The sequence below is a fragment of the Chlorocebus sabaeus genome, chromosome 11 (genome assembly GCF_047675955.1).
Source record: "Chlorocebus sabaeus isolate Y175 chromosome 11, mChlSab1.0.hap1, whole genome shotgun sequence".
In the NCBI taxonomy this organism is placed as follows: domain Eukaryota; kingdom Metazoa; phylum Chordata; class Mammalia; order Primates; family Cercopithecidae; genus Chlorocebus; species Chlorocebus sabaeus.
The window spans coordinates 114400371-114423762 of record NC_132914.1 but is presented as its reverse complement, the minus strand read 5'-3'; the positions used below and the strand labels follow the sequence as shown (position 1 = coordinate 114423762).

The 23392-nt window shown below is 45.9% G+C and overlaps 1 protein-coding gene and 1 pseudogene across 1 annotated transcript in view; both read left to right on the top strand.

Annotated features, from left to right (window-relative positions):
- Positions 1–23392, top strand: part of NOS1 (nitric oxide synthase 1) — a 121107-nt gene that overhangs the window by 63413 nt on the left and 34302 nt on the right. Inside the window, 7 exon segments of the mRNA XM_073021143.1 lie at positions 2917–3111; positions 4417–4502; positions 7737–7881; positions 8874–8978; positions 9544–9602; positions 14441–14557; positions 19233–19407. Of these exon segments, the coding sequence (XP_072877244.1) occupies positions 2917–3111; positions 4417–4502; positions 7737–7881; positions 8874–8978; positions 9544–9602; positions 14441–14557; positions 19233–19407 (882 nt within the window).
- Positions 20585–21246, top strand: LOC119623821 (elongin-C-like; annotated as a pseudogene).

Genomic DNA, 23392 nt, shown 5'->3' with positions numbered 1-23392 from the left:
GTGATTCACCTGCGTCGGCCTCCCAAAGTGCTGGGATTACAGGCGTGAATCACGCCTGGCCACCACAACACTTTTGAGAGCCAGAGGGGGACACTAGTGATAACTATGCCAGGACAATGGACATCAACTAGGATTCTCCTGGGCCAACCAGGAGATCTAGAGACTAGAAGTTGCTCTCTATAATAGGGGCCATCACTGTCCTCTGGGGGCTTCCAGTCTAGGCAGCTAGACCCCCATAGATGCACATGAGAGGCACACACAGCCAGCAGAATGAATGTGTTAAATCAAGCCATGGAGGGATAGGAATAGAAGCCATAGGTCCCCATGTCAGATCTGGATGGAGTGGGTGCACTGAGGAATGTCAAAGGGAAGGGACAAGTTGAAACAGGGCAAGAGGGAAGGAGGCCACCTCCCTTCTCTCTTAACCATGGAGAATAAGGTTTCAGGAGTGTGGCATGTGGCCTGATGGACTGGTATGAAGTCTGTCAAGCCAGAGACAATAGGGATGTGATTGAGATGAGCAATGAAAACTAGCCAGGCGCTATGGCTCACTCCTGTAATCCCAGCACTTTGGGAGGCCAAGGCAGGCAAATCACCTGAGGTCAGGAGTTCAAGACCAGCCTGGCCAACATGGCGAAATCCTATCTCTACTAAAAATACGAAAAATTAGCCTGGTGTGGTGGCAGGTGCCTGTAATCCCAGCTACTCAGGAGGCTGAGGCAGGAGAATCGCTTTAACCCGGGAGGTGGAGGTTGCAGTAAGCCGAGATCGCGCCACTGCACTCCAGCCTGGGTTACAAGAGCGAGACTCCATCTCAAAAAAAAAAAGATGAATAATGAAAACAGAAAAGTGTAGGAAGGGAACAAGGTTTGTGGGCACAGGGAGAAAACATTGCTTGGACAAGATGTGAATTCAAACCCATCAACCACAGCAGGCTCTGGGGCCAGCTTTCCCTGACAGCCAGTCCACCCCACCTCAGCTGGGATGTGCTTGTTTTATTTCTTAATCGACTCATCTTTATTACTGAAAAATGTATATTTTAAGATTTTATATCACCACCCTAAATGGAGAGCCAGCACTGGTTGCCATAAATATGTTAATTGTAATAGTAAATAAACAAATAAGCAAACAGAAGGAAAACAAATCAAAGTTGAGCAATTCTAGCTAGATACTGCCTGAGGTTCCTCACTCTTATTAGAAAAAAAAAAAAAAAAGAAGGGGGCAGTGGATACAGCGGCTCATGCCTGTAATCCCAGCACTTTGGGAGGCCGAGGCAGGTGGATCACTGGAGCCCAAGAGTTTAAGGCCAACCTGGGCAACATAGTGAGACCCTGTCTCTATAATAAATAACAAATAAAAAAAGAAGATATACAAACGACCAACAAACATATGAAAAAATTGCTCAACATCACATCACTAATGATCAGGGAAATGCAAATCAAAACCACAATGTGATACCACCTTACTCCTGCAAGAATGGCCATGAACAAAAAATAACAGGTGTTGGTGTGGATGCAGTGAAAAGGGAATCCTTCTACAGTGCTCGTGGGAATGTAAACTAGCACAGCCACTATGGAAAACGATGTGGAGATTTCTTAAAGAACTAAAAGTAGGCGGGGCACAGTGGCTCACACCTGTAATCCCGACACTTTGGGAGGCCGAGGCGGGTAGATCATCTGAGGTCAGGGGTTCAAGAGCAGCCTGGCCAACGTGGTGAAGCCCATCTCTACTAAAAATACAAAAATTAGTCGGGCAGTAGTGGCATGCACCTGTAATCCCAGCTACTCAGGAGGCTGAGGCAGGAGAATCACTTGAACCTGGAAGGTGGAGGTTGCGGTGAGCTGAGATTGCGCCACTGTACTCCAGTCTGGAGGACAGAGTGAGACCCTGTATCAAAAAAAAAAAAAAACCTAAAAGAAGTCATTATACAAAAAAGATACTTGCACACACATGTTTATAGCAGCACAATTCGCAATTGCTAAAATGTGGAACCAACCGAATTCATGGCAGTCGCAGCAACCTGGATGGGAGTGGAGACTGTTATTCTAAGTGAAGTAACTCAGGAATGGAAAACCAAACATCGTTTGTTCTCACTCATAAGTGGGAGCTAAGCTATGAGGATGCAAAGGCATAAGAATGACACAGTGGACTTTGGGGACTAAGTGGGGAAAGGTGGGAAGGGGTGAGGCGTAAAAGACTACAAATTGGGTGCAGTGTCTACTGCTCAGGTAATGGGTGCACCAAAATCTCACAAATCACCACTCATATAACCAAATACCATCTGTTCCCCAAAAACCTATAAAAATTAAAAAATATAAAAAGAAAGAAAAAGGCCAGGCGTGGTGGCTCACGCCTGTAATCCCAGCACTTTGGGAGGCCGGGGCGGGTGGATCATGAGGTCAGGAGATAGAGACCATCCTGGCTAACATGGTGAAACCCCGTCTCTACTAAAAATACAAAAAAAAAAAAAATTAGCCAGGCGAGGTGGCGGGCGCCTGTAGTCCCAGCTACTTGGGAGGCTGAGTCAGGAGAATGGCGTGAACCCAGGAGGCAGAGCTTGCAGTGAGCTGAGATCGCTCCACTGCACTCCAGCCTGGGCAACTTAGCAAGACTCCATCTTAAAAAAAAAAGAAAGAAAGAAAGAAAAAAAAAGGTATGGGGTGGGATGGGAGAGAGGAAGATTGGCAAGATCGACAAGAAAGGTGTTAAAGATACAATAGCACCCAACGAAGACTTTCTTCTGGGTCTAAGTAGAAGGACTGGACAAGAAATGCAAAGAGAATCACCATTTCACTTCACACTGTTCTAAACCATCTCAGGGACCCCCCTTTGGGAAATGCTGCTCTTTGAGGAAGGAAGTCCCAAAATACTCCAGCTTCTCGTACCTCCTGACCCATGTCGCCTCTCCTCCCACAGAGTGACAAAGTGACCATTGTTGACCATCATTCCGCCACCGAGTCCTTCATTAAGCACATGGAGAATGAGTACCGCTGCCGGGGAGGCTGCCCTGCCGACTGGGTGTGGATTGTGCCCCCCATGTCCGGAAGCATCACCCCTGTGTTCCACCAGGAGATGCTCAACTACCGGCTCACCCCCTCCTTCGAATACCAGGTCCTTCCCTGTCCCTGCCTCTTTTCGTATTAAGTGTCCTGTATCTGGTGTGTGTGTCACATTTAGGCTCATTTCAACCCAGGCTAGCACTCTGGACACTCAATAGCCACATGTGACTGATGGCTACCATAGCACGGGTCTAGCTGAAAGAACAAGAGAGACAATATGAGGCCAACAGGATGGCTCATGCCTATAATCCCAGTGATTTGGGAGGTTGAGGCGGGAGGGTGGCTTGAGGCCAGGAGTTTGAGACCACCCTGGGCAATATAGTGAGACCCCATCTCTTAAAAAAAAATTTTTTTTAATTAGCAGCCTGGGCATGGTGGGTCACACCTGTGATCCCAGCACTTTGGGAGGCCAAGGCAGGTGGATTACCTGAGTCAGGAGTTCGAGACCAGCCTGGCCAACATGGCGAAACCCCATCTCTACTGAAAATACAAAAAAATTAGCCTGGCATATGCCAGCTACTCAAGAGATCGAGGCAAGAGAATCGCTTGAACCCAGGAGGCATAGGTTGCAGTGAGCTGAGATCAAGCCACTCAACTCCAGCCTGTGCAACAGAGTGGGACAGAAAGAAAGAGAGAAAGAGAGGGAGAGGGAGAGGGAGAGGAGGAGAGGGGGAGGACAAAGAACGGGAGAGGGAAAGAGGGTACAGGGAGAGAGGGAGAGCAGGGAGGGGGAAGAGGTACAGAGGGAGAGAAGGGGAGGGAGGGAGGGAAGGGAGGAAAAGAAGGAAGGAAAGGAAGGAAGGAGAAAGAAAGAAGAAAGAAAGAAAAGAAGGAAGGATGGGAGGGAGGGAGGGAGGAAGGAAGGAAGGAAAAGAAAAGAAAAGAAAGAGAGAAAGAGAGAAAATTAGCTGAGTGTGGTGGCACACCCTGTATAGTCCCAGCTATTTGGAAGGCTGAGATAGAAGGATCCCTTGAGCTAGGGAGGTCAATGCTGCAGTAAGCTATGATCACACCACTGCACTCCCGCCTGGGCAACAAAGTGAGACCCCTGTCTCTTAGAGAGAGAGGGATGAAATGAGAGTGAGTAGTCAGGGGTCACAAGAAGAGAGTTTGAGAGGGACTAGGGGCTGAGGGGAAAGAGCTAGCAGGACACTGCCAAGGCCAGACCACCCACTGGGCAAGGACACCCCCCCCCACCTGCATCCCTACCCCCATGGTGGTCACCAGTGGGCAGAATTCTTCCCTTCAGAGGCCGAGGGTCAGGCAGTCACAAGCCCCAGGGGGTCCTGAGCATCCCCAACAGGAGCCAGATGCCCTCACTGCAGTGAGTGACCATAGCCCTCTCCTCTCTTCCCAGCCTGATCCCTGGAACACCCACGTCTGGAAAGGCACCAACGGGACCCCCACAAAGCGGCGAGCCATCGGCTTCAAGAAGCTGGCAGAGTAAGTTTCCTGCAGTGGGCGGGTGGGGTGGATGTGCGCAGAAACTCAGAGCCCAGAGAAGGAGGCTGGGCAGACTCCTGTGCCCTCTGACCTCTCCGTAGGATATGATTTCTTGGTCTTCTCCAGCCGCCTGTGCCTTCTTTGCCTCTGAGTTGGAGCTGTGAATGTTGTTCCAACTCTTCTCCTTCTCAGCCTCACTTTCCTCATCCCAGTTTCCTAAATTCTTGTCCTGGGGGCAATGGTGTGTTGGAACCAGCCCTCCTAATAATAATAATAATAGAAATAGTAATAGTAATACCTTGATTTTCATGTTTGCCAGTTTCCATGATGGAAATATTCCCACTATAACCAATTTCTTTTTTTTCTTTCTTTCTTTCTTTTTTGAGATAGGGTCTCACTCTGTTCCCCAGGATGGAGGGGTCTCACTTTGTTGCCCAGGCTAGTCTCAAACACCTGGCCTCAAGCAATCCTCCTGCCTCAGCCTCCCAAAGTGCTAGGATTACAGGCGTGAGCCACTGCGCCTGGCCTAGGAAGTCACTGAACCCAGAGTAGGGAGGAGCTGGAGTTAGTCGGCCCTGGCACACTACTGCCTGGAGAGCACCCTCGTTCAGAGCTGACCCCTAATTTTACTCATTTGTTCGTTGACTCATTCATTCATTCATTCATTCATTCATTCATTAGCTGGGTGTTGCAGCACATGCCTGTAGTCCTAGCTACCCAGATTCTGTGCCAGGCACCATGTGAGGCTTCAGGGAGATCATGGCAAGCTAGACAAACACTGTCCCTGCTGTCATGAAGCTCACAGCCATTCCTTTGTCAAAGAATCAACAAATACAGTAAACATGGCAGCTGTGGAAGGTGCCATCGAGGAATGGTTCCTGGAAATAATAATGGTTCACAGAGTTTGGGAGGTCAGGGAGGGCTTCCTAGAGAAGGTGACAATTGAGCTAAAGAATGAGATGAACAAAGTTTAAGCAAAGAGGGGCAGGAAGGGGGTTATGGCCTGAGACTATTGAGGAGTGATTTTCCTGAAGAATGCCTGACCAGCCAGGGAACCAGCTGACAAGTAGGGTAGGGTTAACTAAGTTGATTTAATGGGGATGCCAGCCTTCTGCCCAAAAAAAGAGAACCCCACTGATCCACTTACCAAAGACCACTGTTTGGAGCTAACTTTTTGTCAGAAGACACTACTCTGTTTCCTCAGCTCCCTCAGGTCCAGAATTCTCTATGTATGATAACTAGTTGTACAACAGGTATCATCTAAGCCTTGGACCCAAGAGGCAAGACACACGTTGGTCTTGCACGGACCCAAACCTAGGTCCTGGCTCCATTAATAGAGCCCATAGAATCAATCAATCTCTCTCTCTCTCTCCCTCCCTCTCTCTCTCTCTCTCCCTCTCCTCTCTCCCTCTCTTTTCTCTCTCTCCCTCTCTCTCCCCCTCCCTCCATCCATCTTTCTCCTTCCACCCTAATCCCATCCCCCAGCCAAGCAAGAACACATCAGCAGCCACCATTTCCCTAAAAAGAACGTCTCAGATATTCTCAGGGAGGGCAATTGTTGGCTTCAGTTCAGCTCCACTGTCTCTGGGGAGAAAGGGGAGGGAGAAATCTAAAACATTAATTGCACTATTGCGTTTTGGGTAGTAACAATGGGAATTAATTATAGATGCATCTTTATGCTCAAATTATTCCAAGGGAACCCTCCAGGTACCTTTTCTTCCTTTCTGTTTCTTCCCCTTAGCTAAGTCTTCCTGTAGCGTGGGCGGTTTCCCTGATTCTAAAAACTAGTGAACTTAACGCCGATAATCCCAGGTGGGGGAAAGTTAGCAACTTGTCTGCAATGAGATTTCTAGTTACAACAGGGAGGCTTGTTCAGGAGTCGAGCCCGGGTATTTCTGAGCCTCTGGCCTGTCTGCTACGTGCCCCCGGAACTCGCCCTGCCCCGTAGAGCAAAAGGAAGAGACACTGGTTTGAGCTTCTCTGTTTAGCTAGAAAGAGGCTGGATTTGACGTTCAGACTCCCCAGGGTCTCAGTGGCAGCATCTTTTAAAATTCGTAACTTCTTTTATTTTTTTTTTATAGAGACAAAGTCTAGCTATGTTGACCAAGCTGGTTTCAAACTCTTGGCCTCAAGTGATCCTCCTGCCTCAGCCTCCCAAAGTGCCAGGATCACAGGCATGAGCCACTGTGCCCGTCCCATAACTTCTTTTGATAGATATTTATTTAGTGCCTATTGGGTATCAGGCTCTGTGCAAGACCCTTGGCATGCATTGCTGAATAAATCAGACCTGGTCCTTCCCTTGTGGACCAATAAACCTCTAAAATCCCGTCAAACTCAATGCCTGGTGACTTATTCGTGATTCATTTCTCTCTTTCTCTCATTCACACATGTGCATGCACACACACATTAGAATATGAGCCCCATGACAGCTGCATGCCATAGCTATGTTCTCTATGGTCTCCAGTTCCTGTAACAATACTGACACATAGTTAGGCACTTAATAAATATTTGATGAATGAAAGGGAGAGGAAATGGATGAACGATTATCTTTTGAGGCAATGCTTGGCACACCAAGGTTCTTAAGCCTGGGGTCAATCAAGTAACAAGCTAGCAAAACTTAACTACTCCTTTTAACTCATGACTAATTGCTCTGGTGGGAATTTTTTTTTTTTTTGATACAGAGTCTCACTCTGTCACCCAGGCTAGAGTGCAGTGGTGCCCAGTAGTGCGATTGCTGCTCACTGCAACCTCCACCTCCTGGGTTCAAGCAGTTCTCTTGCCTTGCCTCCCAAGTAGCTAGGACTACAGGCACACAGCTGCCACACCCGGCTAATTCTTTTGTGTTTTAGTAGAGACGAGGTTTCACCTTGTTGCCCAGGCTGGTGGCAAATTCCTGAGCTCAGGCAATCCACCCACCTCAGTCTCCCAAAGTGCTGGGATTACAGGCATGAGCTACTGCGCCCGGTCTCTGGTGGGATTTAATAAAGGATTTAATATCCAGCATTATCTCTAGAGAAGTTTAAAAAAATAAAATAAAGTAAAGGATTTAATGATATGGCGCTTAAACACAAGGGCTTCGAGTGCCTCTGAGGAAACCCCTGAAGTCATCAAAGATCAAGAGGGTTCTCTTCTGTTATATTTCATGGATCCTGGTTCTTGCACAAAAGTCCCAATCCAGCATCTTCTCTCCCCTTTTCTATTTCCCATTTCTCATCTCCATCCTCTTCCCTCCAGAGCTGTCAAGTTCTCGGCCAAGCTGATGGGGCAGGCTATGGCCAAGAGGGTCAAAGCAACCATCCTGTATGCCACGGAGACAGGCAAATCACAAGCTTATGCCAAGACCTTGTGTGAGATCTTCAAACACGCCTTTGATGCCAAGGTAGGTGGGGGGTAGCCCTAGCTCCGCCAACTTCTCATGGTAAATTAAGGCGGGAAGGGGAGACAGGGAAGTCAACAGAGAAGAAGCCTTTGGCAAAGGATGAAAGCACAACTGACGATGCCTATCAGTTCACACGCACATTGGTATAAATTTCAGGGGACTGTGATATCCCCCTCCCCATGAGTCCAGGAGTCACAAAATGAAATTCCCTTCTTTATTGCAAAATGTTAGAGGGTTTATAAGAAACCATTCTGAGGTCAGTTTGGGAAGCTTTGCCTGAAGTACAGCTCAATGGTTTTCATTGCTGTGGCAGGACTTCCCAGAGCCTGTAATCTATAAGCATGTGTTCTAATCTCCAAAAGAGGCGAGGATAGAATATAGACGTTTCCCAAACATGTTTGATCGTGGATCACTTGTTTTCATGGAGCATCTCAGGAGACTGGGATTTTCTAGAACCTATTTTGAGAAATGTTGCTCAGACGGTGATGAGACACAGGGCAATCATCTTTCCAGAAGGCAGATATCTCAGGCTTGTTTGGTCAGGTGCTCCACACTGCTTGCGGGAGGATTGGAGAGGAGGTTGAGAAGACTTAGTCAGCTCTAGCCAGATCATTCCCAACCTAACTGGGGTCAGGAAGAATCCAAGACCACTTGACTCTAAGAATCCCAAGGGATTCCATCAAGATCTGTTTCTGTGTCTGTCAATCTCTTGAACCATTGCTCCAGACTCTCCACAATCCTTCAGGCCACAGTGACCATAGCAAGGTCCCACACTACCAAAAAGCGTTTAGTTCTACCCACTTGAGCCCACTGAAATACTAACACCCCAGATCTTTCAGTTCTCCTTCCAAAGGAGATGACTCAAAATGACTCACATTTTTTCCTTTCTCTCCTCTTCCCCTTCCCCCATCGCTTCCTGTCTCTCCCACCTCTTTTCTCTCCTCATCCCCTTCTTCCTCTCCCCATTCCATACCTGTGCCCCGCCCACCTAGGTGATGTCCATGGAAGAATATGACATCGTGCACCTGGAACATGAAACTCTGGTCCTCGTGGTTACCAGCACCTTTGGCAACGGAGATCCCCCTGAGAATGGGGAGGTGAGATGTGCTTTTACCTGTTTAAGAGTGTGGTTCCATCATCAGGAAGAAGTGGAGGCCACAGTTGAGACTCTTCCTGCACCTGCTATTCAGTAGCAAACCCTCCCAGAGCCCAAAGCCAGTAATTGCCATTTGGATCCAAGTTATACAAAGGTTGGACAATTCCAAGTACTAACTCTACGGGTGTCCACTAGTTAGCAAGTTCGTGGTGAAAACATTGTCACCTAAATAAGCTATTTGTTTGCAGTGGCTGCTCGTATCATGAGCTTGATATCCCCTGATGTAGATGAGGGACGTGGGGACAATATTTTTAAGGAAGTCTCCAAAGGGAAGTTGTGTGCTGGAGGTAGGGAGTCCTCATCTGTAGTCATTTAAACAGCAGGTGTATCCGCTGAGTCTGTAACCCAGGCATTACTGTCCAGCCTGAGCCCCTGACCATTCCTGACATCCTGACCTCCAGGCATCAGTCTCTTCTGTGACAGCCAGGACCCCAGACCCTCAGTGCCTGACCTGATTTCCCATTTACTAAGATGTGCTAATTTCACCCATATGTTTTCACCTCCAGAAATTTGGCTGTGCTTTGATGGAAATGAGGCACCCCAACTCTGTGCAGGAAGAAAGGAAGTAAGTGAATGACCCCTCCGACGTCACCCGCCACCCCCTGAGGGTAACTGGACGTTGACTTTCAGCACGTGGGGTTCACATTGGAGTTCTGGATGGTGGCTGTACTCTGAAGTCCATTTGTGATGGGTCTTCGTTGTGAGGTGTCTGCAGTCTACTAGGGCCAATATTTTGGTTTCTGAGTCACTTACAGCCTTGTGCCTCAGTTTCCTTTTCTATCAAATAGAGATTATAGCACCTGGCTTGACTTTCTAATTAGTAAGAATCAAATCACAAACTAGATGTAAAAGCACTGTGTGCTGGGGGCAGTGGCTCATGCCTGTAATCCCAACACTTTGGGAGGCCGAGGCAGGTGGATCACGAGGTCAGGAGTTCGAGACCAGCCTGGCCAACATGGTGAAACCTCGTCTCTACTAATAATACAAAAATTAGCCAGGCGTAGTGGCACATGCCTGTAATCCCAGCTACTCGGGAGGCTGAGGCAGGAGAATCTCTTGAACTTGGGAGGCGGAGGTTGCAGTCAGCCGAGATCACGCCTTTGCACTCCAGCCTGGGCAACAAGAACAAACTCCTTCTCAAAAAAAAAAAAAAAAAAAAAAAAAACACTGTGTAAATATTGTTCTTATTATTATTTTTCTCTCTTTGGGAACCTACATTCAAAATCAGTGCAAGGCAGTCAGGCATGGTGGCACATATCTGTGGTCTCAGCTACTCTGGAAGCTGAGCCAGAAGGATCACTTGACCCCAGGAATTTGAGGCCAGCCTGAACAGCCAGACCTTTCAAAAAAAAAAAAAAAAAAAAAAGTTGCTAAAATCAAAGAATGGAACTTCTTTCCTTAGAAGGTTCCTGTCTGAGGCTCACAGTGAAGTCGCAGCTAATCTAGACGTTGAGTTCAAAAGATAAGATACCTCATAAGACAAAACATACCTGTAGTCAAAAATACATTTGTAATGGAGCTGCATCTAATGTGGGACTGAGTTCTAAAGGTATTTGATAAAGTAAAAAAGCATCTAATCAAACTTACCATTGACGGCTGGGAGCGGTGGCTCATGCCTATAATCCTAGTGCTTTGGGAAGCTAAGGCAGAAGGATTGCTTGAGGCCAAGAGTTCAAACCAGCCTGGGCAATATAGCAAGATCCCATCTCTACAAAAGAAATTAAAAATCAGCTGGGTGTGGTAGTGTGCACCTGAAGTCCCAACTACTCCAGAGGCTGAGGCAGAAGGATCACTTGAGCTCAGGAGGTCGAGGTTACAGTGAGCCATAATTGTACATAGCACCCCAGCCTAGACAATAGAGCAAGACCTTGTCTCTAAAAAATAAAAATAAAAAAAATGTTTGAAATGAAGTTTTGCTCTTATCACCAAGGCTGGAGTACAATGGCATGATCTCGGCTCACTGCAACCTCCACCTCCTGGGTTCAAGCGATTCTGCAGCCTCAGCCTCCCAAGTAGGTGGGATTACAGGCACATGCCACCATGCCCGGCTAATTTTTTTTTTTTTTTTTTTTTTTTTTTTACCACAGAGTCTTGCTCTGTCGCCCATGCTGGAGTGCAGTGGCGCGATCTCGGCTCACTGCAAGCTCCACCTCCCAGGTTCACGCCATTCTCCTGCCTCAGCCTCCTGAGTAGCTGGGACTACAGGCGCCCACCACCGTGCCCAGCTAATTAATTTTTTTTTTTTTTTTTTTTTTTAAGTAGAGACGGGGTTTCATGTTGTTAGCCAGGATGGTCTCGATCTCCTGACCTCGTGATCCACCTGCCTCAGCCTCCCAAAGTGCTGGGATTACAGGCGTGAGCCACCACGCCCGGCCAATTTTTGTGTTTTTAGTAGAGACAGGCTTTCACCATGTTGGCCAGGCTGGTCTCAAACTCCTGACCTCAGGTGATCCACCTATCTCAGCCTCCCAAAGTGCTGGGATTACAGGTGTGAACCACCACACCCAGCCAAAAAAAAAGTTTTATTTAATTACCCTTGAAAAGCCCTTGCATCCCCCATGAGGCATAGAACACATGGTGTGTGCACACTGAGCTGCCTTTCCATTAGGCCAACTCAGTATTTGCTCAAGCATGGAGCAGATCCCTGTGTCTTAAGGTGAATATCAAATGCTATAGCTGGCTGGTGTTTATTGGCTATGTTAAGCAGAAAATCCTTTCTGAGGCCAGGCACGGTGGCTCATGCCTGTAATCCCAGCATTTTGGGCGGCCGAGGTGGGAGGATCACCTGAGGTCAGGAGTTTGAGACCAGCCTGGCCAACATGGTGAAACTCTGTACTAAAAACATAAAAATTAGCTGCGCATGGTGGTGTGCGCCTGTAATCCCAGCTACTGGGAGGCTGAAGCAGCAGAATCACTTGAAACCGGGAGGCGGAGGTTGCAGTGAGCAGAGATTGCGCTACTGCACTCCAGGTTGGGTGACAGAGAGAGAATCCGTCTCAAAAAAGAATGAAAAGAAAAAAAGAAAATCCCTTCTGATTTTCTTTGGGCAGAGAACGTACTGCCATATTCATATAAGTTTGATACCCAGGAGACTGACCGTTGCTGAGTCCTTTGTGATCAGCATCTTAGTCCTCACTCTCGCTACCTCTGTCCTTCCCACCCCATCCTGGATAGCCTCCCAGCAGGTTCCCTCTCACCCCTCCTTCAGGGAAAGATAGGGCACCATCGATTCTCCCCTCTAGGTGCCCGGAACCCTTGCGTTTCTTTCCCCGTAAAGGGCCTCCCCTCCCCCATGGTGACACAGAAGTCCACGGTCTGGCTGCAGCCCGTGACAGCCAGCACAGGTAGAGTGTGCATGTGTGTACATGTCCACATGTGTGTACACGCATGTGTGTGCGAGTGTGTGCATGCAGGCCCAATGCCTGAGCATCCCAGGCCACACATCTAGGTCTCAAGGAGACCTGAGTTCTAGCCTGAGCTGTGTCACTAACTCACTAAGTGACCTTGAGCAAGTCACTTAACCCCTGTGGGCCTTGGTCTTTCTCCTCTGCCAAATGGGGAGAAATTAGCTCTGCCCTACGCACTTCTGTGGCCTATTGGCAGGGCCAAAGGGTAATAACAAAAAGGAAAGCATTTGGAAAAACCTCCAGCCTCATACAAATGCACGTGCTGTTATTTTTACCACAACCATCAACCATTCCTCCAACACTAACAACACAGCCACCCCCTGATATATTGCATGACTCAATGTGAGACTATTTTAGGGCAGAAAATACACTTACATATATTTAGAACTTTCCTGATGCTGGAGCAAAAACTTTAAAGAACATCCAGCTTAGAAAACCCTGCTGCCAGAATGCACAATTTATTTTCTTTTCTTCTTCTTCTCTCTTGTTTTTTATTTTCTTATTTCTTTTTAATTTTTTGTAATTAGATTTGTGTGGTGGGTTTGCTTCTTGAGGTTTGGGTTTTGTTTTGGAGTTTTGGTTGCTTGTTTGTTTGGTCTCAGATTTTTTGTTTGCTTCTGTTTGCTTTGTTTTGTTTTGCCTTACCTGAGAGCACAACTTACCACTTTTCGGGGAAAACTGAGAAATTGGATTTTTTTTAGTCTGAAGGTTCCTGAGCCTCTCATCTTGAGGTTTGAGTCGCAATGACATCGTCCTTCGCCTTCAAAATAATTTAATTTAAAAATGCAGTCTCTTTCCATGCCAGGTGTCAGTGCTGAACATTGTTCATATTTACTTGAAATGTGAAATGTGACAGAACCCTGAAAAGTCTAAGGACCGTAACTTTATGGAAGGACAGTATTGAATGGGATACTCCAGCACTGTCCAGAAGAACTTTCTAGAGAGATGTCAATGTTCTATATCTGTGCTGTCCACTATAGCAGCCACTAACCACATGTGACTCTGGAGCCCCTGAAATGTGGCTGGTGCAAGTGACACCCTGCTGTGACCCAGTGGTTTTCAAAGCTGAATGCACATCAGAATCACCTAGGGAGGTTTGCAGTGTACCAACCCACACTGGCTTGCATTTAATTCAAATTAATTTAACTTTAGATAGCCACACTTAGCCAATGGCTGCCATCTTGGACAGCATGGTCTAGTTTCCAGCTACTTAAAGTGAAGTCCGGAGACACTGGCATCTCCTGGGAGCTTGTTAGAAACACAGAACTCCAAGCCAGGTCCCAGACCTACTTAATCAGAATCTGCATTTTAATGAAATCCCAGGATGATTCTTGTGTACATTAAAATTTGAGAAAGGGCCAGGCACAGTGGCTCACGCCTGTAATCCCAGCATGTTGGGAGGCCGAGGAGGGTGGATCACCTGAGGTCAAGAGTTCGAGACCAGCCTGGCCAATGTGGTGAAACCCTGTCTCTACTAAAAATGCAAAATTAGCCAGGCATGGTGGTACATGCCCGTAATCCCAGCTACTTGGGAGGCTGAGGCAGGAGAATTGCTTGAACCCGGGAGGCAGAGGTTGCAGTGAGACAAGGCCGTGCCATTGCACTCCAGCCCAGGCAACGAGAGTGAAACTCTGTCCCAAAAAAATTTTTTTTTGAGAAACAAGAAAGCATGGTCTCATGGTTTAGGGGAGTAGTTAGTTCTGCTCCTGACTTCTTACTGATTCAATCATGTTAACTTTATGGGTCTCAGGTTTCCTGAGTTAAGCATGGCCAGAAACCTTTTCAGTACCAGTAAGACCAAGTGCAGATGGACGGTTACCACTGGGGTGGACATGGGTACGTTGGTAGATTATAGACCATGGGAGTGTTATGGTTTGACTCAACATACAAGAGAAGACCCTAGAATCAGGACTTGTCACTTGAAGATCCATCAAGGGTGTTGACCTCAGGAGGGAGCTCCAGGCCAGAGCTCACAGGTTCTCTTTGGTTTTGGCAGGAGCTACAAGGTCCGATTCAATAGCGTCTCCTCCTACTCTGACTCCCAAAAATCATCAGGCGATGGGCCCGACCTCAGAGACAACTTTGAGAGTGCTGGACCCCTGGCCAATGTGAGGTGAGCAAGGGGATAAGGGGGTCGGGGGTCAGGGAAGACTAAGGCTCCTGGGGAGCTGGACCTAGTTACAAAGTGAGCTCTTTGTCGTGAGGAGGGAGTCTCCCTTCTATGTCCATTCATTTCTCATAAAACCAGCTGCATCCTGGCTGTCTGGGACCCCTCCCACCCATTAAGTCACATTGCCTGGTCTCCCCATGCACCGTTTTTGATCCTTTCTGTGACTTCTTTTTCTATACACACTCCCTCAAAGCCCCCTTACCCAAGGTTCACCCCATTATTTGTGCTGAAGGCTATCAATCCCTGGATATTGCTCAATGAGCTGCCCTTCCCAGTAGCTATGGTGTATACTTAATAGAAGCTTCTGTAGACACCCTGCTATGACCCAATGGTTCTCAATCCTGGAGGCTCCTCAGAATCACCTGGAGAGGTTTGCAGCATACTAATACGATAACCAAGCCCTGTCTCCAGAGATTCTGATGGAATTGATCTGGAATTGGGCCCATGTGCTGCTTTTTTCTTTAAGTCTCTCCAATTGACTCTGACGTGCAGTCAGATTTGACAAATACTGCCCTAACCTCACATTATCTCATGGCCTAGTCACATACTATGAGATAATTTTAGGAAGTACGTGGACAAATATTTTATATTACAACAGTTGTGTATTCAGTCTAATGGGTTCTTGGAAGGAAAGAAAACTGGGATGTCAAACCCTTGGTTTCGTGGATATTGATCAAGACAAGACTAATGTGAGTTGCCCTGTAGGAAGAACCTTCAGGCCTGGCCACAAATCTCTCAGACCTTCGCTAACTGAGCCTTCTCCATAATTACTCAGAGCAATGCTTAGTAGATGATATAGATCACTGGTTTGCTAGATATTGAAATATCTGTTATGTCCTCCAGGACATTTTCAAATAGGCTTTATGTTTTAAAGCAATTTTAGGTTAACAGCAAAATGAGCAGAAAGTACAGAGAGTTCCCACATCTTCCTGTCACTACACACGCACAGTCTCCCCTCCTATCAGCATCCCACACCAGAGTGGTGCGTTTGTTAGAACTGACGCACCTACAGGGACACATCATTATCAGCCACAGTCCATAGTTTACTTTAGGGTTCACTCTTGGTGTTGAACCTTCTATAGGTTTTGACATCAGTACTTTTTTCAGCTCAACATTGAAACGTCAGTTCTGGAGTTTGACAGTCAGACCCATTTTTCCCTTATTAAATCTATCATGGCAGGGATTGGCAGACTAACGCCTGTGAGCCGAATCCAGCCTGGTCACTGCATATTTTTAACAACCCATGAACTAATAATGCTTTTCTTACCGATGAACATTTGTAATCAGTTTGATGGTAGAAAACATTACCTTTGAACCCCAATGAAGAAAATGTTATTATTCTCTCCCAAAAAATGAATTCCAGTCTTCTCATAGTAGACCTGTGTTAAAGTATGCTTAATTGTTATTATTATGTTTTTAATTTTAGCAATTGAGAATGTTCAGGAATTTGTTTTCTTTCTTGTTTTGTAAGTGCCTATGTAATAGCTTCAATTTTGCTTCTCAGCCTGTAAGCCTAAAAATATTTGCTGTCTTACCCCCACATATAAAAAGTTTGCCAACGCTGGGCACAGTGGCTCATGCCTATAATCCCAGCACTTTGGGAGGCCAAGGCAGGCAGATCTCTTGGGCTCAGGAGTTTGAGACCAGCCTGGGCAACATGGCAAAACCCCATTTCTACCAAAATATAAAAACTTAGCTGGGCATGGTGGCATGCACCTGTGGTCCCAGCTACTCTGGAGACTGAGGTGGGAAGATCACTCGCGCCTGGGAGGCAGAGGTTGCAGTCAGCCAAGATGGCGCCACTGCACTTGAGCCTGGATGATAGAGCAAAACTCTGTCTCAAAAAAAAAAAAAAAAAAAAGTTTGCCAACTCCTGGTTTGAAGGCTTAAAATAGGCATTTTGAAATCATAAGCTGAAGATTGTGATGGAAATGTGACTAGTAGTGACTGCAGTCTAGGTCCTCAGGCCCACCAAGAAGAATATTAATGAATCAACCACCTGAATCATCATCTGTTGGTGAACACAAGAGTTGGGAGCCTTGGTCCATTGGGGCTACTATATCAAATACCATAAACTGGTAGTTTGTGAACAACAGTAATTTATTTCTCACAGTTCTAGAGGCTGGGAAGTCCAAGATCAAGGTGCCGGCAGATTCAGTGTCTGGTGAGGGCCCACTCTCTGGCTCATAGATGGTGCCTTCCAGCTGCGTCCTTACATGACGAAGGGTCTCTTCAGCCCCTTATGAGGCACTAACCCCATTCATGAGGCTTCACCTTCATGACCTAATCACCTCCCAAAGGCTACTAATACCATGACATTGGGGGTTAGGTTTCAACCTGTGAATTTGGGAGAGACACAAACATTCAGATCGTAGGAGTGATGAGCTAGTGAGGAAAAAGTAAAAGCAAGTTCAAAAGCACAAATGAGTGGTTGGCAGTGTCAGTGGTAATCGAATATGGCAGACATCACAAACATAAATCACAGAGATTCGGGAAACAGCACCTTAACCAGAAGGCATGACTAGTGCTGGGAGCTCCCGATCTGCACTGGGCTAAGGCTGAGGCAGGTGGCTTTGGGCAGGGATGCCCTTTCGTGTCACCCCTCCAATCAGTCCATATCCAGTCACCATCTCTGTCTACCTGTCAGGCCACCACCTTGCAAGAAAAGGGTAATGTTTTTGGATTCAGGAAGATCATTAGTTAAAAGTAAATGGCAGGCTGGGCTCAGCAGCTCATGCCTGTAATCCCAGCACTTTGGGAGGCCAAGGTGTGCGGATCACCAAGGTCAGGAGTTTGACACCAGCCTGACCAACATGGTGAAACCCCGTCTCTACTAAAAATACAAAATTAGCCAGGCATGCCTGTATCCAAGCTACTCGTGAGGCTAAGGCAGAAGAATCACTTGAACCTGGGAGACAGAGGTTGCAGTAAGCCGAGATCACACCACTGCACTTCAGCCTGGGTGATAAAAGCAAAACTCTGTCTCAAAAAAATAATAATAAATCAATAAGTAAATGGCAAAATGCTGTCTAATCCCACATACTTTATTTGGAAAGGCTCTGGAATTCTAGGGAAAGGAGGGCAAGAAAGAAGAGGAAGATTAAATGATACAATATGAGTGTGGATTTGAGGGGAGTGGATATTAACCTACATTAACTTTCACCTGTGAGGCACCTGGACCCACCCCAAGTTCATGCTCCAATGATGGAGGGTACCTTCCCAACTTCTCCTACCTTCTTCCTTCCTCCCCATCTCAATCTGTTACCATTTTGTCCCCATCAACCTAAAAAAGAGATTCAGGGGCAGTGCCTGATCCTTTATGGAGTAGGTTAAGTAGTCCCACTCCATGGTTTATCTGAGATGACAGTCTACAGCAGAACACTCTGACCTTAAAAAGTGGGGCAAGGTGGGGTGTTTTTGTCCCATTCATGAACCTGTTGTTCCTGTCACTGTGAGGTCTAGACCTACAGCCAAGACCAAGTTCTAGAAATGTGGCAGAAAGTGTCCGAAGGGCTGTGGACCACCCGTACAGGAGCCACCTAGGACATAGCCCTCCATTTCCTTCCTTCAGTCCAAGTGTCCCCACCTCAAAACAGAGAAACATCTCATGAACTTGACCCCACTGGTTCAAGCACCAACATTTTCTTGGTGGTATCTATACACAGAGGGTCTGTGAAGCAATTTAATTTCATAGACCCTACAAGGAATGTAACCAGAATATTTATAACTCTTTCATCCCCTTTTAGAAGAACCTGTCTGATGTGTTGATGACAATTTCTTCTGGTCTCTTCATTAATACAAGTCCCTGAGGACCATTATGTGATAGTTTCATTATCTTCATACTTAAAACTAATCTAGTTATGTCACTCATAGAATTCAAGCCTTCCACTAAAATAGACTAATTTCCCCAGTTGGTCCAGCTTAGAAGTGGACATGCACAAAACAGCCAGTAGTTCCAGGTCATTGCTATCCCTAATTTGTCCGCCTTAGAACAAATTAGAATATTCTCCTGATGATGGCAGTAATTAAAAGAGACCAAAAGAAAGGGAGAGAAACTCTTGCGAGCCCTTAGGTTTAAAGTACCCTTCCACAGATGAGCTTGGGGTTGCCTGACCACTATCAGCTAAACATTGTTCTTTTTGAGATAATAGATATATTAGTTCAGGCTACCATAACAAAATACCACAGACTAAGTGGTATTGGCTGTAATTCTAGAACTCACAGACAGCTTAAAGAATAGAAATTTATTTTCTCATGGTACTGGAAGCCAGAGTTCAAGATCAAAGTGCTAGCAGGGTTGCTTTCTGGTGAGGTCTCCCTTTCTGGCTTGCAGACGGCCACCTTCTTACTATGTCCAGAGAGAGAGAGAGAGAGAGAGAGGTCTGGTGTCTCTTCCTCTTCTTATAAGGACACTAATCTTATCAGAACAGGGCTCTACCCTTATAACCTAATTTAACCCTAATTACCTCCTTAAAGGCCCTATCTCAAAATACAATTGTAAGGAGATTAGAGTTTTAATATACGAAATTTGGGGGGATACAGTTTAGCCCATTACACCAGACACTCCCCACATTCCCCACAGTCCCTTAGCATGAACATTCTGTTGTCCCCTTGACAGGTTCTCAGTGTTTGGTCTTGGCTCACGAGCGTACCCTCACTTTTGCGCCTTCGGACATGCTGTGGACACCCTCCTGGAAGAACTGGGAGGGGAGAGGATCCTGAAGATGAGGGAAGGGGATGAGCTCTGTGGGCAGGAAGAGGCTTTCAGGACCTGGGCCAAGAAGGTCTTCAAGGTAATCTAGATCTCATGGACCTACAGGGAGAAGTAATGCTCCCCACACCCCCAAAGACAGCATCTAAACCATCAAGAAGAGAATAAACTTGAGAGAACCCTCAGTACCTCTCCTATGTATCCAGCCAAAATACAGCTTTAAACAGCTCAGATAAATTTGGGTGTCCTGAAAACACATATTTTCTACCCAGAATCCAACATTCTACATTATGGGCAAGGAGTTGGTCCATAAAAAAAATTATAGAGTTTTGGAATGTCAGGGCTGGGAGGAAGCCATCCCTCACTCACATTTGGTATACAGCTACACAGAAAAACATAGAGTTGGTCAACCAAACCAAACTTAAGATCTTGGCAGTCTACCAACTTTGACAGGCGTACCCCTCTTGTGCTAGATCTTCACTGACCAATATAATATGGTAGCCACTAGCCACACATAGCCATTTACATTTAAACTTCAGCTAATTAAAATTAAATATGATGAATGGGTCAATAAAATGTGATACATCAATGCAATGGAATATTCTTTGTCTGTAAAAAATAATGTTGTGGTGATACATGCTACAACATGGATGGACCTTGAAAACTTTGTGCTAAGTGGAAGAAGACAGTCACAAAATATGTATTGCAGGATTCCATTTATATGAAATGTCCAGAATCAGAAAATCCATAGAGAGAGAAGGCAGGTTATTGGTTGCTAGGGGTTATGGGGATGGGAAATGGAAGTGACTACTAATAGATAAAAAAGTTTTTCAGGTCAGGGGGGTGATGAGAATGTTCTGGAAGCAGATAGTGGGAAGGGTTGCATAACCATGTGGACGTTCTACATGCCACAGAATTGTACATGTTTAAACAGTGAATTGTATGTTACGTGAATTACATCTATACCTATCTACACAGTTCAAAATTAAATAAGGCTGGGCATGGTGGTTCATGCTTGTCATCCCAGCACTTTGGGAGGCTAGGCAGGAGGATTGCTTGAGCCCAGGAGCTCAAGACCAGCCTGGGCAACATAGTGCGACCTCATGTCTTTAAAAAACTAATTAATTAATTTAATTAAATAGGTTTAAAATCCCATTCCTGACTTCCTCCAGACAAAAGGGAGCGACAGACTCTGCATCCCCACCTCACCAGGAAACTACTGAAGTTCCTGGGGAAGCAAAGTAGAATTTCATGAGAACATGATGGATGTAGAGGAGAAAGCCTATGGTGGCTGTGAAGTCCCTGGTACCATGCATGTCTAACTGATACCTTCTGAGGGTCAGGAATGTGTTGTAAAAATAGAACATGTGCTAACATCAGGTATGATAAAAGCCATGTTGAGTGGCCCAGGTCAGTTTGCTGAGAATAAAACAAATGAAGTTAATTTGAGAGAGAGATTCCTATCCCTGTATTAACAAAAGTATCCATGTTTTGTTTTGTTTTGTTTTGTTTTGTTTTGTTTTGTTTTGTTTTGTTTTTGAGACAGAATCTTGCTCTGTTGCTCAGGCTGGAGTGCGGTGACACGATCTTGGCTCACTGCAACCTCCACCTCCTGGGTTCAATCTATTCTCCTGCCTCAGCCTCCCAAGAGGCTGGGACACTACAGGCACCTGCCGCCATGCCCAGCTAATTTTTTGTATTTTAGTAGAGATGGGGTGTCACCGTGTCGCCCAGGGTGGTCGTGAACTCCTGAGCTCAGTCTGCCCCCATGGGCCTCCCAAAGTGCTGGGATTATAGGCATGGCACACAGTTTACATACAACGTTCACTACATTCACAGCTCCACTGAGATTCCAGAATCCCCAATTGTACTTGAAATTGCGCTGGAACTGCTGATGGCTGCGAACTTCCTAGATTGTTAAATAAAATAAATTATAATAAACTGTTATCTTTCTTCAGTATTTAAAAAAAAAATCCCATTGCTCAGTTGCAGTAAGCAACTGAGAATACACATTTTGCATTCTCAGTAGCCACAGGGGTAGGGGTTACCATATTAGACAGTGTAGAACCTTTCCATCATGATAAGACATCCTATTGGCCAGAGCTGTTTTAAATTTAAGGCCACAGGAGAATAAATGAACCATGCACGGCCTTCTATCTGCATATGAGGATGACTAAACTGACCATTCTAGGCTGGGAGGTGGTAATGAATGTAGACCCTGCCACTTTTACCCACGCCATCCTAGCCTTGGAATGCATACTCATCAGCAACCCCAGGAGAAGAGTACTATGCAACCTTCTGTCATTTAGATGACACTTTTCATCCTGAAAGCAAACGCAGGTAGAGAGCAAATGGGGAAGCTGAGGCCCCTGGGCTGTGAGGATTTCCATGTGGGGAGGCAGTGTTTATCAACCTGTTCCTGCATTTCCTCCCAGACAAGGAGAGTTGAAGTAATGGCTTTTTATACCCATTGGGATAATTCTGTTGCTTGATTTCCATCAGTCAACCCTGACTGAGCAACCAGGAAGGAAGGCCTGTTAAAAGCCACTGTACCCTTTAGCTGTCAACCTCCTGCTCCCATCCCACTCCCAGTTCTGGCAAACACAAACCTACTTTCTGTCTCTGTAGATTTCCCTGTGCTGGACATTTCATATGAATGGAATCATAATGTGGTCGTTTGTGACTGACTTCTTTCACTTAGTATAATGTTTTCAAGGTTCATTCATGCCATAGCGTGTATCAGAACTTCATCCTTTTCTATAGCCAAATAATATTCCATTGTATGGATGTGTCAAGTCTTGTTAATCCATTCATCCACTGATGAACATTTGGATTGTTTTAAAGTCAACATGAGGTCAAACAATGGTAAGAACTATCATTAAAAATTATCATTATTTTGAATTATCTGTGGTTTTATCTTAAAAATAACTCAGGACATTGGCCGGGCATGGTGGCTCATGCCTGTAATCCCAGCACTTTAGGAGGCTGAGGCAGGCAAATCCCTTGAGGCCAGGAGCTCGAAACCAGCCTGGCCAACATGACAAAACCCTGTCTCTACTAAAAATACAAAAATTAGCTGGGTGTGGTGGCACATGCCTGTAATCCCAGCTACCTGGGAGGCTGAGGCATGAGAATAACTTGAACCTGGGGAGGAGGTTGAGGCTGCAGTGAGCCAAGATTGCACCACTGCACTCCAGCCTGGGTGACAGAGTGAGATTCTGTCTTAAATAAATAAATAAATAAATAAATAAGGACAGCAATTCTTAGAACTGTTAAAATCAAAGAACAAGTGAGCTTGACCAAAAAAAAAAAAAAAAGGAAAATATATTTGCAGTCATCCAGACATTCATTCAATATGCTCTTTCTTTACATAATTCTTAAATATTTAGAGGAAGATGGATTGGGAAATTCTGAGATGTTTACTTTCTTCTTTAATGTTAAACCTCTACACACATTAATTTTAGGAATAAATGACATAATAGAATTATATCTTAAGTGCAGGTTAGGTCCTAAAGTCAATGGCAAATCTGACATGTCCAGCACATCGCAGACACTCAAAATATATAGGATGGATGGATGGATAGATGAATGGATGGATGCATGTACGCATGGAAAGATATATGGATGGGTGGGTGAATGGATGGAAGAATGGATGCATGGAAAGACAGATGGATGGGTGGGTGGGTCAATGGGTAGATGGATGGAAGGATGGATGCATGGAAAGATGGATGACTGCATGGGTAGATGGAAGGAAGGATGAGTGCATGGAAAGATGGATGGGTGGGTGGGTGGATGGGTGGGTGAGTGGACAGATGGATGGATGGATGGAAAGATGGATACATGGATGGGAGGGCGGAAGGGTAGATGAATGGCAGAGTGGATGAGTGGATAGGTGAATGGATGAAGGAAGACAATGAAAGGGTAGAGTGAAGAAAGGAAGGGAAGGAAGAAGGGAAGGAGGGAAGGGTTACTGGATGGATAGATGAATGGATGGATGGATGAATGAATGGATGGATGGATGGATAGTTGGATAGATGGATGGATGGGTGGATGTAGATACATGCCAT